General features: G+C 42.0%; 2 protein-coding genes across 2 annotated transcripts in view; one reads left to right on the top strand and one right to left on the bottom strand.

The window, feature by feature from the left end:
• The window catches only part of ADCY10 (adenylate cyclase 10), an 85005-nt gene extending 82911 nt beyond the window's left edge, over positions 1-2094 (bottom strand). Inside the window, exons 1-2 of the mRNA XM_067467684.1 lie at positions 1950-2094; positions 1508-1612 (exon numbers count right to left, since the gene is read on the bottom strand). Of these exons, the coding sequence (XP_067323785.1) occupies positions 1508-1612; positions 1950-2094 (250 nt within the window). The remainder of the gene's footprint in view (positions 1-1507; positions 1613-1949) is intronic.
• A 2458-nt stretch (positions 2095-4552) lies between these two features.
• Positions 4553-11723, top strand: LRRC52 (leucine rich repeat containing 52). Its single transcript, XM_060772679.2, has 2 exons — positions 4553-5126; positions 11473-11723. The coding sequence occupies exons 1-2, from the start codon at positions 4553-4555 to the stop codon at positions 11721-11723; spliced, it is 825 nt and encodes a 274-aa protein (XP_060628662.2).
• Positions 11724-15435: the final 3712 nt, after the last annotated feature.

The raw sequence follows: 15435 nt of genomic DNA, 5'->3' as shown, positions 1-15435 counted from the left end.
ACAGCACCATTCTCAGGTACAACTTATCAAAAAGGATACGCTAAAAAAGAAATAAATTTAATACATTTTTGAAAGCAAGCATTGTTAAGCAAGCATCACATGTGATAACTTTCTGTTTCTCAAGTGAAGGTACTCAAAGAAAGAGGGAGAGACTCACTACCTCATCACATAGAGCTAAAATCAGCGGCACATGCCAATTTAGCCCCAGTCACCCACCGACCTGGCCAGTTCCCATCATATGATGTCACTCCAGTTGCATGGGTGAAAGAGGACAGAGCCGGCACATGCCACCGGCAGGGCAACATGGGAAGATTCGCATGTTGCCATTGCAATGCATTGGGAGAAGCCGTGCACACCACACGTGCTCATGCTTCACCCCATCTAATCGCCTTCGGCTGGAGCCGGGCAATGTGGGGCAGATTACCCATGCCCTCTATGAAGTGGAGCAACCTCGGCAGCCATCTGATGAGGTCATCAGAAAGAGTGAATCATTTAACCATCACCATCTTTCTCTCTCATTGAGATATAATGTTATTTGTTGTAATATAGTTAATAGTGGAAACAATGAATGGTAAGATAATACATGGCTATCATCTCTCCTCTCTGCCTTCTCTTCTTCAGGCTAAACATGCCCAGCTCTTTAAGCCGCTCCTCATAGGGCTTGTTCTCCAGACCCTTGATCATTTCCGTCGCCCTCCTCTGGACACATTCCAGCTTGTCAATATCTCTCTTCAATTGTGGTGCCCAGAATAGGACACAATATTCCAGGTGTGGTCTAACCAAGGCAGAATAGAGGGGTATCATTACTTCCCTAGATCTAGACACTATTCTCCTATTGATGCAGGCCAAAATCCCATTGGCTTTTTTGCTGCCACATGACCTTGCTGTCCACGAGGACTGCAAGATCTTTTTCACATGTACTGCTCTCGAGCCAGGCGTCACCCATTCTGTATCTTTGCATTTTGTTTTTTCTGCCTAAGCGCAGTACCTTGCATTTGTCATTTGCATTTTAGACTGCCCTGAAGCTCCAGGATGCTTCAGAGTTTCCAGCAAATTCCCTGAGCTTGCCATAAATGGGTCAAAGCTGGTCAAAGCTTTCAAAACCACAATACTCAGCAGAAGCCACTGTGCATTATGGAGACAACCAGCAGTCCATTCACAGTGAACACAGTGTTTTGTGCCAATGCACACAAACATAAAGATATAGTCCCTTACTATCTATTTACCTATCTATCTGCATTCTGTCTGATATTACAGGATCCTGATATTACAGGATCTTAAGGTGGCATTCAAAAAATAATTTCAAAGAAATTAGAGCTTAAAGAATTCAAGCAGTAAATATCCTACTCTTCTATTCTTAAAAAAAAGTGTAAATGAAATGAAAGAATAGGAAAGAGCAAAGCAAACTCAAAGAAAAATATATTTTGGAGATCACCTGACAGCTCCATCAATGCCATAGACACTCTTTCTGTGACATAATCATGCATTGCATTGCTGCGGTACTCACCCTCCACAATGTCACCTACATAGTGATTGAGAGTCTGGGTCAGTTCGTCAGCACCACGGTCCATTTTGGTGTCCGTGCTAAATTTTTCAGTCAATGCCGTAAAACCTTAATATGGATAAACACCTCATGTCAATCAAAGAAAACCTGGGACTGTGAATTAGACTCAGAGAATATGAAAGAGAAGATGAATGCTTCTGAGACACTTGAAGAGGACGTCTGATGGACCTCATCTATGCTAAGTTTGCTTTTGCATAAGGATAGGACAGCATTACACCTGATTGCTACTGCATGTTACCCGATTGCCTGCTTCTTGACAGTAGGTTAGCACACATGAGCATTGTGAGCAGTCTGAAAATTACTAGATTCAGGCCGAAATCAATTAAGGGCACAAAAATATGTCCAGCTAAGAGCCAATTTTCCAAACCTTTGTCTTTTTGCCTACCTGAAATGTCTACAAATAGCAGAACACCATCAAAACTCTCAATGAAAGGGACTTCCTGAGAGAAATCACCATAAACTATCAAGTCAGGGACATGAGCGGCTGCTTTGCCAAGGGCTGAGAGCTCATTCTGCCTTAGTCCTGCCATTGTGACTTCTAGATGTGGCAGATTAATGAAGGTAGTGGCTCAGAGGTGGAAAAGAGAGGAACTTGATCTTCTGCTGTGCCCAGGAACTGTGAGGATTCCTTCCCACGTGCTTACATAGCATCTCTGTTGTCAGGCTCATGTCACAATGAACCGGCAAGGCACCTCTCCTCCAATAATAACTACTGGGACTTAAAGCTGTGGCGATAACAGTTGCTAGGCTACTGAGAAGGCCCTATTTAGCATGCCCAACTGATGAGTTTATTAATGTGGGGGTACTAAAGGGGATTTCTTGAGGATTTCAGAGCTTATAGAAGTACCTAGGGGAAATACTGTCTGTTACAGATTTTGGACCATATATGGCCTTATATACTCTCACCTAACCTATTCAACTTGTATGCAGAACACATCATGCGATGTGCGGGGCTTGATGAATGCAAGGCTAAGGTTAAAATTGCTGGAAGAAACATTAACAACCTTAGATATGCAGATGACACCACTTTGATGGCCGAAAGTATGGAGGAGCTAAGGAGCCTTCTAATTAAGGTGAAAGAAGAAAGTGCTAAACATAAAAAAACCAAGATTATAGCAACAAGAATGATTGATAACTGGCAAATAGAGGGAGAAAACATGGAGGCAGTGAAAGACTATGTATTTCTGGGTGCAAAGATTACTGCAGATGCAGACTGCATCCAGGAAATCAGGAGATGCTTACTTCTTGGGAGGAGAGCAATGGCCAATCTTGATAAAATAGTGAAGAGTAGAGACATCACACTGGCAACAAAGATCTGCATAGTTAAATCAATGGTATTCCCCATAGTAACCTACAGATGTGAGAGCTGGACCATAGGGAAGGCTGAGCGAAGGAAGATAGATGCTTTTGAACTGTGGTGCTGGAGGAAAGTTCTGAGTGTGCCTTGGACCACGAGAAGATCCAACCAGTCAATACTTCAGGAAATAAAGCCCGACTGCTCATTGGAGCAGTCTATTTGAGACACTGATAGAGTACTTCCTCATTCTTTGCATGCTTATTGGAGATTTTTATGGTGTCATAAATTAGCCTCCCCGCATAAGCGGTACCTAAATTTCCTACCTGACAGATGCAACTGTCTTTTGGGCTGCAAAGGTCAACAGCAAGATACACAAGTTGGTCAGAAGCTCACGCCAACCCGGGCCAGCTTCGAACTCATGACCTTTTGGTCAGTAGTGATCTTAATGTAGCTGACTCCCAGCCAGCTGCGCCACTTAGCAGTCACAGTGGTATTCTGCTAGATTAGTTGTGAGAGTAATAGTGAATACTTTCTTAGTGCTTGTAGAGATATTGTACTATGAGAAAACACTTGACATTTTTGCCAGTGGCTTTCATGTCAGTGAGATGACAAATCCACTCTAGATTCAAACTTTAAAGGCAGTATGCAAAGTTTTGAACCATGTCCTTCCCATAGATCAAGCAATTTAGACAGCTAAGACTTAAAGGATATTCATAACTTGCAAATACTAGCCCCCTGAAGTATAATCCCACATTTTATAATGTCACTTTTCTATGGTTCCAAACCAATGAGATTTCTGGTGCTTAAATATTCTAAGTATTCCAGATAGAGTGATCCTATATACAGGCATGTAGCCGGGGGGGGGGGGGGGGGGCTTGGGGGGCTTGGGGGGCTTGAGTCCCGTCCGTCCCCCCCGAAATTCTCATGGTGGTCCGCAAGAAGGCCTTAGTGGTACATTATTTAAACAGTTATGTTTATTCATATCATGATCTGATCACCATGCTCAATATATCCCATATGCATGGGGGTATTAGGGTAACGATACAAAAGGTTTGCTAGGGTAGACCCTCTTTCACTCAGACTCAGCCGCCCCCCCCCCCTCCCCGAATCAAACTCAGCTCCCCCCGAAAAAAAATCCTGGCTACGGGCCTGCCTATATATACAGATAAATATTTCTGTGCAGAAAGTTGGATGCATAGGGAAAAATCTAACATGTTTTGATGACAATATTCACTCTTTATTTCCTTTTTTTAAAATATGTAGGAAATGATGAAGCATGTCTTTCAAAAAGGCAGCCTGCTTAGTTAGTTCATGTAACACACGGGCAGACACAATACAAAACAGGCATATCCTGGAGTGTAAATATTCTTACCTGGGGATGAGAGAAAGGTATCACCTGGCGGTCAACATGATACAGAAATGTGTCCTACAGCAAGTGACTATTTTGCGGTTTCTAGAAAACGAGCTCTCTGCTCCGGCACTTAAACTGGCAGTTTGCCAGAGATCTTGATGATGATCCCAGAGCTCTCATGAAGCAGACTTCTTTAAGTTTCTATACAGAAGAAATGGCTTCTGCATTAGAACTGCATGGACACCAGCAAAGCACCAAGAGAAAGTTGTGCTGCTTGCAGCACCACATCTTTTCCCCTTCCATAAGCTTCAGGACTCTATGGATTCTGATTCTCATTGGAATGAGCTGGACAGAAGAAAGTGAGAGCTGCCCAAAGGGATGCAGTTGCCAGTACCTGGCTGTGAACTGCACAGGAAAGCATCTGGAAGAGTTCCCTGCCACCATCCCACTGGATACTAGGCAGCTGATTCTGGCTCAAAACAAACTTAGCTATTTGCCATCCATGGAACTAAACTTTCTTAGTGACTTGATCTACTTAGATTGCAGCAGCAACATCTTAGGGGAGGACCTGGATTACATGTTTGTCAGCATTATTAAGTTGGTCTACCTGGACCTTAGCTTCAACAACCTTACACAGATAACGTTTGGTACCTTTTCACAGCTCACTAGCCTGGTTATCTTAAAGCTTTCAGACAATCCTAGCCTGGTTGAGATTGAAAAGGACTCTTTTGCCAATAATACCTGGCTCAGGCATCTTGATGTGAGCCGCTGCAACTTGGCGTTCATTGACACCAGCACAGTCAAGGACCTGTCCAACTTAAGAAGTTTGGGCTTGAGTGGGAATCCCTGGTTCTGTAACTGCTCCTTCATGGAACTGTGTAGCTGGATGAAAGAGAGTGGGATCACTATCACAGGTGAGTGTCAAATGTTCAGAAACTAGATATGTTTTCTGATTTCTATGCTTTATGCATGTCTAACAGTAATATAGTGGTAAATGTCTGCTGTTTATTACTTGGCTGATGGAATGAAGTATATACATAGTCTATGCAATAAGGCAGTGTTTCTCAACCTTTCTAATGCCACAACCCCTTAATACAGTTCCTTATGTTGTAGTGACCTCCAACCATAAAATTATTTTCGTTGCTACTTCATAACTGTATTTTTGCTTCCTGTTATGAGTCATCATGTAAATATCTAATATGTAGGATGAATTTTCATTCACTGGACCAAATTTGGCACAAATACCCAATATGCCCAAATTTGAATACTGGTGGTTGGGGAAGGAATTGATTTTGTCAATTGGGAGTTGTAGTTGCTGGGATTTATAGTTCACCTACAATCAAAGAGCATTCTGAACTCCATCAATGATGGAATTGAACCAAACTTGGCACACAGAACTCCCATGATGAACAGAAAATACTGGAAGGATTTGGTGGGCATTGGCCTTGAGTTTTGGAGTTGTAGTTCACCTACATCCAGAGAGTACTGTGGGCTCAAACAATGATAGATCTGGACCAAACTTGGCACAAATACTCAATATGCCCAAATGTGAACACTTGTGGAGTTTGGGGAAAATAGACCTTGACATTTGGGAGTTGTAGTTGCTGGGATTTATAGTTCATTTACAATCAAAGAACATTCTGAACCCCACCAATGATAGGATTTGGCCAAACTTCCCACACAGAACCCCCATGACCAGCAGACTGTGTTTTCTGATGGTCTTTGGTGACCCCTCAGACACCCCCTGGCGACCCCCTCCGGGGTCCCAACCCCCAGGTTGAGAAACACTGGATTAAGGAGAACCACTACTGCTGTTCTAAAGTCAACTCTTAAAGGTCCCAGACATAAAGAAAAGGCATGTAAAGTAACCACCAGGAACAACGAAGAAAGGAACACTAGTAATTTGCTATCCTATGAATTGGCTCTACGAGCGTTCTATATGTGAAGATTGTGTCCAAAAGGTACTAAATCTGTTTCATTTCTACAGGAATTTGAGGGGCAGGGAGTGCTGGGGATGTGGAAAATGCAATTTTACAAATTTTGTACCAAGACAATTTGATACATTTTGATAATTTTGATCTTTGCATAATATTCTACTCCTTGCCAACAATCTGCTGCCACCTATAATGCAGCTTTCTATTTTGAAGGAATTTGGTGCCTTTTGGAAACAAACTTCACATGAGTATTGACCCATTTTATGGAGAGAATAATACACTGGCCAACACACATTTGGTGCCTCAAATGTGAGACCTGTTTCTTAGGTGTGTTGCTGATTCCAACAATGGCACCAGAGTTCCCCTATCAGCTCTAGTTTTTGAAATACAGAACATATGTCATCCACCAGTCGCCATCTGCTTGACAATAGAAAATCATCATAACTATATATTAAAAACTAGAGCTGATGCTACCCATCCAATGTCATTTTCTGAATCTGTGCCACAAATAACCGCAATAACAGGCCTAAAAACCAAGGCATTTTTGTTGGTTGGGCTGTTGCTCTTTGAAAATGCAGATTTCTTCTTAGCCACTTGCTCCCATTTCTTCAATTAGGGTCACAAATCACCCTAATGTTTGTGGTAATTTCTGAAGGAAGACTCTAAGTTTATTTTCTATTCTGAGTAGGATCCCTCCTGTTTTATTTTGCTGAGGTCATAGTTTCCCATTCTTGTTCTCTTGTTCTTAGTAAGGTTTCCAAAATCCCATATCACAAAATAATTAAATTATTCAGTTGTATTTTGACAGAGTAGGGGTTCTGTCCCTTATATTCCTTTTCTGGAGTTACCTCAACTACATATATAACTTAGTTGCATGATATAACCGACCAGCATATCAGTCAAAGAAAGAACACGAAGCATTGAATGAAAAGGTGCTGTCAGCCAAGACAGCTCAATTTCCCACCTCTGTCACTCACCTATATGTTTGCTGCCACTCTGTTTCAAAGAGCAACACCGTATATGTGAAACAGACACAGAAGTTTTGCATTTTAGGGGGTTTTGTGTGAGAGCAGAGATTAAATTTTAATGTCATATGTAAGCCTATCTCGTCTCAACAGCTCCTCTTTCCTTCTGAACCTGAAATAAGATACTCCCTGTTCCATCACAGGTAATGGCAAAAGACAGCAGATAACTTGATGGTTCTAGTTGACTGTTATCATCTGTTGTGCGAGACAATCAGTTTCTCAGCTTGTCCAGGGGAAGAGATTCCAACAGTGATGACCTAGTAAATTGAGTGGAATTGGTGGAAGTGGTGGCCTCCTTAGGTTGGAGTGACCATGTTCAGAAGAGGAAGTCAAGCATAGTCAGACATGCATTCTAGATTTAAGAAAGCTGACTTCAGTAAATTTAGGGGAAAATTGAGTATGATCCCAGGGGCATGAAGGATGCGAGATTCTATAATAATAATAATCATCATCATCATCATAAGCAGAGGCATAACATCATCATCATCATCATCATCATCATAAGCAGAGGCATAACACCGTTGCTCAGATGATTCATTGGAACTTGTGCCACAAATACCATCTGCCTGCGAGAAAGAACTGGTGGGATCACAAGCCGGAAAAAGTTACAGAGAATGAACATGTCAAACTCCTCTGGGACTTCCGGATTCAAATAGGCAGAGTTTTGGAGCATAATACTCCTGGCCTCACAATCGTGTTAAAAAACAAAGTATGGATCGTTGATGTTGCCATCCCAGGTGACAGCAGGATTGCAGAGAAACAACTGGAAAAGCTGACACGATATGAGGATTTAAAAATCGAACTGCAAAGACTCTGGCACAAACCAGTAAAGGTGGTCCCAGTGGCGATCGCCACACTGGGTGCAGTGCCTAAAGACCTTGGCCTGCACTTAAACACAATTGGCACTGACAAAATTATCATCTGCCAGCTGCAGAAGGCCACCTTACTTGGATCTGCACACATTATTCGCCGATACATCACACAGTCCTAGACACTTGGGAAGTGTCCAACGTGTGATCCAATTCAACAGCCAGCAGAGTGTCTGCTGTGGACTCATCTTGTTGTGTTTCAAATAACAATAATCACAATTGTGTTAAAGTATGGATTGTTGATGTTGCCATCCCAGGTGACAGCAGGATTGAAGAGAAACAACTGGAAAAGCTGACACGATGTGACGATTTAAAGATCGAACTGCAAAGACTCTGGCACAATACATCACACAGTCCTAGACACTTGGTAAGTGTCCAACATGTGATCCAATTCAACAGCCAGCAGTGTCTGCTGTGGACTCACCTTGTTGTGTTTCAAACAACAACAACAACAACAACAACAACAACAACAACAACTTTATTTGTCTATACCATCTCCCCAAAAGGTCTCAGGATGGCTTACATGGGGACCAAGCCCAGCATAAACAAAATTTACAAGCAAAATTTCACTTTAAAAATATAACTATATATATATAAGCAATCTAAATTAAACAATTAAAACCTGCAAAGTATAAAACACCACATAATGTATCAAAACCAACCTCAACCACCAGTAACCAGAGTATTATGGGCAAAATCAGATTAGAGGGGGGAAGGCAAGGACTTGTGCAAAACGCAGACTATAGGGCCAGGGCTGGGGGTAAAGTGCAGGATAAACCTTATCAGTAAATTAGGGCTGGGCAGTCATGATCAGGGGCTAAGCCATCATTCAAAAGTACACTAAATCATCCAGGTTTTCAAGTTCCTATGGAAGGAATTCAGTGGAAAAGAGTAATAGAGTTGAGTGTTATCTGCATAAAGATGGCACCAAACTCCAAAACTCCGGCTGACCGTGGTTTCATGTACTGTAGATGTTAAAAAGTATGGGAGATAGAATGGAACCTTGTAGGATCTCACAGGTCAATGGCCAGATATCCAAGCAGGTGTCTCCCAGCTTTACCACCTGGATACAATCCTCCAGGAAGCAGCGGAGTTGCTGCAAAGCAGTGCCCCCAAGACCCATTCCAGAGAGCCATCCCAGGAGGATACCATGGTCAATGGTATCGAAAGCCACTGAGATGTCCAAGAGAACAACAAGGGCACACTGTTGAGAAATTTTTCATGACCTCAAAATTAAGCTAAGGTATGCCCAGATTGGAGAAAGGATTTGCAAGGATTTCACACTGAGATGCAGGAGGAGCATGTTTTCTGCTGCTCTGAATACCAGGACACAGAGCAATGGATTCAAACTGCAAGAAAAGAGGTTCTACCTAATATTAGGAAAAACTTCCTGATAGTAACAGCTGTTTCACAGTGCAATACGTGGCTTAAGAGTGTGATGGTATTTCCTTCTCTAGAGGCTTTTAAGCAGGGCCTGGATGGCCATCTGTCACAAGTGCTTTGATTGTATTTTCCTGCATGGCAGCGGTTTGGACTGGATGGCCCTTGTGCTCTTTCCCAACTCTATGACTCTGTTTGCCATCAAACATATGAACTTTTCCTGTTATCACCAGAGTTTCACTATGTTGCATCATGCCCATAAGGCTAGTGTTGACAGAAGTAATAATAGAGGAATAAATTACGCTTCCGTTCTCCGTGCATTTGAAAAAAAATTGCAACGAAAAAGCATTAGGTTGGGAAGAGGTGAGCAAATCCTTTCATCTAGAAACTTTTGATGAGAAGAAATGATCATGTTCACAAATAGTTTTCAGGATCTAATAACTTGTCAGTGTTTTGTATCAATGGAGTGGTAAACTGGAGAGTTCTCGAGACAAGGGAGTGTGAGATCACTTGTATAATGAAACTTTTCTATTTCTTCTTCACCTCTACTGCCCCCACCCAAATCTATTTCGAGGTGTTTTTTCACACTGCCAGAGCAGATTTTAAGAAGTGTGGGAACTGCAAAGGGATGAGAGAATGTATTTAGCTGGCAGACGGATGCTGTATCAGACTTGGGGAAAGTGGGGCAGCAGCATTTGCCCTCACCAAGAACTAAGATGGTGAAGGCAGATGGGATGAAGATGAGACAAGAGGAATTGTTGAAGCAGATACGCTTGGCAGAAGATGGAAAGACCCTGTGGAATTTTCTGTATCTGGACTGCCATTCAAAATTGCGAGAAGCTTGGAATTGTTCATTTAATAGCAGCCAGGGAACTATTAAACACTAGTTCCATCTAGTGATTATCTGAAGTAGAGTTACTTTTTTGAGCTGCTGAAAATTAAGTAGCTGTTAGGTATTACAAGGCTTTTCTGGGCTTCATACAGATGCAACATGGGGATTTTGTTCCGTCTCCCAGGAGCCTGATTTGCCTTACTTTACAGTTGCTTGAGGTTGCTCCCTCTTGCATTTTCTCCCAGGGCTGCTGCAGCTTTGCAAGAGCCCTAAAAGTTAATAGTATCAGAGTCTGCAAAGCCAGTCTGCAGGCCTCCTTTGCAGCTATTAGTTCAGAAAGGTATCTCTTTGGGTCTAGGGACCACCTTTTCTCCCAGGGAAGAGATCTCCATTTTGGAATCTCCCCTGCCTTGTTTAGAGGAAAGTTTAGAGGAAAGACTTCAGACGTGCTGATGGTTAGGCAGATAGCTCTGGGAAAACCATTGCAAAAACTATATACAAGTTAATATACATTATATATTGAGTATTAAGCTATACATTATATATTGTGTATTGTATATTAAGCTATATTAAGTTAATATAGATAGCATATTGTGTATTGAGCTATATAGAGAAATTATAGATGAATTCAAAAGCTATTGAGAAAGTATTGAGTATTGAGTTTATTGAGAAAGAACTATTGAGTTAGATAGATAGTATTGAGCATTTGCCTCCAAAGCTAACTTTGAGCAATAGATAGGGGGGGAAACCTGCTTTTTTCTGACCATTGGAGCTCAGGGTTAGGGTAAGGGATTCCAGAATTCCTTTTACTTTTTGGAGGAAAGGAAAACTCATCTCTATGCTTTACCAATTGACTGTAACTTTGATGAATTGTACCAAGTCTGCAAGGACTTTGTGTAAATAAATATCCTTTTTTGATGTTTAAAACCAGTAATAACCTCAGTTGCTGAGTATCTCAAGCTTCTCAAGAAAGACACCCACAGTTCGCTCAGACATAGAGAGAAGCATGTCGCAGTTTTATTTTTTATAGTGTCTGGGTGGATGGCACAGATTTCCAGATTCCACTTCCAAGGGAAGAGGGTCTCTCTGTGACAACTTTACATGGTGAGGGAGAGGATTTGCAATGCTTTTCTTTAAGATAAGGGATTTTTCACCTGCTCAGTTGTTAGGACTTAATGCACAAACCCAAGGTTTTTACCCTTTTTGTGTTTTCTCTGCAGACTCTGACAATGTCACCTGCTACAGCCCAGCTTTTGTGCATGGCTTGAGGATGCTGGAAGAAGCACAAAAAGAGCTCCATTACAAGTGCTACATCCATTTTGATGACCAAGACTATCTGTTCTTGGGGCTGGTTGGCTTCTGTATTTTCTCAGCTGGAACTGTGCTGGCCTGGCTCTTAGGAGTGTGCGCAGTGGTCTATGAATTCTTAACTGCCAGAGGGGAGGAGGATGAAGATGAGGATGAAGAATAAAGAGCTCTCTATACTTCACTTCTGAAATATGACTTGTTGACAGTAGAATGTTATGGAAATGAATGTTATGGGGAAAAAATTGAATAGAAAGCTTTGACTGAAAGTAGTGGAAAACAGGCAGAAAAAGCAAGTCTATATGTATTAAGTTATGTAAATGATAATAATTTGTACTCAATGTCAAAATTAACAGGTTGATTGACTAAGGTAGATAGGCATGTACACATCAAAAATATTGTTACCTGATTATATCTGCCACGATTTGCTTTTCTGTTATGTACCATAACCAAAATAAACAGTTTTTTTAAAAAAGATAGTAGAACCTATGTATATTTACACTGACAGTAAATCCCATAGTGATCAGTGGGATTTATTGAGACTGCAGTCCTAAACTTACCAATTAGTAAGCCTTTTCAAAGACGGTGGAGTTTACTTCTGAATGAAGAAGTAAATGAAGAGGATTCTGCTGAAAAGTTACAGTCCTCTACAAATCTACACAAATGTAATCTTATTAAATAGAGTGAAATTTGCTAAGTCTCATTCCATTTTTTAAAAAATCTACCCTTTTTCAGTGACGTGACTCACAGCAACAGAAAAGGCAAAACAATAAAAACAAGAATGGAAAAATAAATGTTAAGACAATCCAAAATGTAGCATAAAAGCCAAAGTGCTAGCAAAAGGATTAAAAGCAGTCATGCAATGCCTAATGACAAATAATGAGAAAAGGAAGCTGAACAAATTTTCCCAGAGAAAAAAGTCTCAGTCACAAAAATTTCCTGAGTAAATACAAGTTTCATCATGGGTAATGTGAGCCCCATGCAAGTTCAAAATTAAAATACAGTGGTCCCTCGCTACTTCATGGTTTGCTTTTCGCGGACTCGCTGCTTCGCGGTTTTTCAATATGGACTTAAAGCGTTTGTCTGTATGGAGAGGCTGCCTCTGTGGATGAAGCCAGAGCTGAGGATTACGTGAATCATCTGTTATGCCTCTAGAATCATAGAATCATAGAGTTGGAAGAGACCTCATGGGCCATCCAGTCCAACCCCCTGCCAAGAAGCAGGAAAATTGAAGTCAAATCACCCCTGACAGATGGCCATCCAGCCTCTGTTTAAAAGCTTCCAAAGAAATCTCCTTTCTTGTAGTTTGAAGCCATTGTTCCGCATTCTAGTCTCCAGGGAAGCAGAAAACAAGCTTGCTCCCTCTTCCATGTGACTTCCTCTCACATATTTATACATGGCTATTAGGCTTGGGTAACCACGGAAAAATTTGGTTCTAAACTCGTTTTGTTTTTAGGGGGCCCTTGCGTTTTGTTTTTTTAATAATTCCGAAATTTTCCTTTTAAAAAATTCAAAATATACGAAATTTCGTAAAATTACAAATTGATTCGTTAATGGCGGACGCGATTGCGCAATATGCTAAAAAAAAACCTCCAAATGGGACAGGGAGAACTTCTAAAGCTTCCCTCTCCCTCTGTTGTTGACTGTTGGTGTGATAAAACAAACAACAACTATAAAACTTGCACCAGACATGCGAAAATAATTACGAAATAATTACGAAATAAATTGAAAAAATAGTTTCGAATCTAATTTACTCTTCACACTATTCCTGCATGGCTCAATATTGGATCGTAAGCTAATTTAAATACGAATTAATAACAAATTACGAAATTAATGAACGAAACCGCCCAAGCCTAATGGCTATCATATCTCCTCTCAGCCTTCTCTTCTTCAGGCTAAACATGACCTGACACGACAAAAAAAATTGTGAGCCACAGCCATTTTCTTTGTCAATTTGGCTCTCAATTTTTGCCAGAAACTATCCATGGAGTGCCTTCTTTTTCTTTTTATTATTATTCTGGTTGGACTAGAACTCACCATTTAACCACATATTTGTTAATGGACCTATTTTAGATTGTGATGATATTAATGACAACAAGAATGTTCCTTTTTTTTTTTTTTTTTTTTTTTGTCGTGTCAGGAGCGACCTGAGAAACTGCAATTCGCTTCTGGTGTGAGAGAATTGGCCATCTGCAAGAACGTTGCCCAGGGGACACCCGGATGATTTGAGGTTTGATCATCCTTGTGGGAGGCTTCTCTCATGTCCCCACATGAGGAGCTGGAACTGATAGAGGGAGCTCATCCGCCTCTCCCCGGATTCGAACCTGCAACCTGTCGGTCTTCAGTCCTGCCGGCACAGGGGTTTAACCCACTGCGCCACCGGGGGCTCTAACAAGAATATACTGGTGTATGTATTACTCCAGTGTGGACTACATGGCCTTTGGAAGACTCTGTACTTGTCTTGTCTAGATAGGTTAAAGGCCATTGTAAAGCCAAATATCCAACCCACAAGGCTTGCATTGAAAACCAAACCCTCTCCTGACTAAAGAGAACAACTGCAGCTTTCCAGGTGTTCCTGCATCACAACTCGCATCTGCTCCAGTCATGATGTCTACTGAGCAAGAACACAGGAGGGTCATTCCAGCATCTGGAGGGCCTTTATTTGTCGTGTCAGAGCGACCAGTCCATTATATTACATTTCTAACAGAACAAAGCAAACAAACAAAAATACAAAACTTGTGAGTTTGGTAGTTAAATGTCCTTTGACCAGTATCTGGCCACTTGGAGTGCCTCCGGTGTTGCTGCAAGAAGGTCCTCCATTGTGCATGTGGCTGGGCTCATGTTGCATTGCAGTAGGTGGTCAGTGGTTTGCTCTTCTCCACATTCGCATGTCGAGGATTCCACTGTGTAGCCCCATTTCTCAAGGTTGGCTCTGCATCTCGTGGTGCCAGAGCGCAGTCTGTTCAGTGTCTTCCAAGTCGCCCAGTCTTCTGTGTGCCCAGGAGGGAGTCTCTCATTTGGTATCAGCCATTGGTTGAGGTGCTGGGTTTGAGCCTGCCACTTTTGGACTCTCGCTTGTTGAGGTGTTCCAGCGAGTGTCTCTGTAGATCTTAGAAAACTATCTCTTGATTTAAGTCGTTGACGTGCTGGCTGATACCCAAATGGGATGAGCTGGAGATGTCTCTGCCTTGGTCCTTTCACTATTGGCTGCCACTTCCCGGCGGATGTCAGGTGGTGCAATACCGGCTAAACAGTGTAATTTCTCCAGTGGTGTAGGGCGCAGACACCCCATGATAATGCGGCATGTCTCATTAAGAGCCACATCCACTGTTTTAGTGTGGTGAGATGTGTTCCACACTGGGCATGCATACTCAGCAGCAGAGTAGCACAGCGCAAGGGCAGATGCCTTCACTGTATCTGGTTGTGATCCCCAGGTTGTGCCAGTCAGCTTTCATATGATGTTGTTTCTTGCACCCACTTTTTGCTTGATGTTCAGGCAGTGCTTCTTGTAGGTAAGAGCACAGTCCAGAGTGACTCCCATGTACTTGGGTGTGCTGCAATGCTCCAGTGGGATTCCTTCCCAGGTGATCCTCAGAGCTCGGGATGCTTGTCTGTTTTTTGACATGGAAGGCACATGTCTGTGTTTTACATGGGTTGGGGATCAGTTGGTTTTCCCTGTAATAGGCAGTTAGAGCACCTAGAGCTTTGGAGAGCTTGTGTTCAACCATCTCAAAGCTCCCTGCTTGAGCAGTAATGGCACGATCATCAGCATAGATGAAACTTTCTGTCCCTTCTGGCATTGGCTTATCCCCATGCTAAGTCTATGAGACGCAAAAAAATTAAGAGTCCCTCCCTGCAAGCACTATCTCAAGCAAATA

The sequence above is a fragment of the Anolis sagrei genome, chromosome 4 (genome assembly GCF_037176765.1).
Source record: "Anolis sagrei isolate rAnoSag1 chromosome 4, rAnoSag1.mat, whole genome shotgun sequence".
Classification (NCBI taxonomy): domain Eukaryota; kingdom Metazoa; phylum Chordata; class Lepidosauria; order Squamata; family Dactyloidae; genus Anolis; species Anolis sagrei.
This window is presented reverse-complemented; position numbering and strand designations above follow the sequence as displayed.

Excerpts from the sequence above, each read along its gene's own strand:
- LRRC52 (XM_060772679.2), top strand. The coding sequence starts at position 4,553 with ATGAGCTGGACAGAAGAAAGTGAGAGCTGCCCAAAGGGATGCAGTTGC. Across the intron at positions 5,127-11,472 it reads GAGTGGGATCACTATCACAG|ACTCTGACAATGTCACCTGC; the intron begins GTGAGTGTCAAA and ends TTTTCTCTGCAG.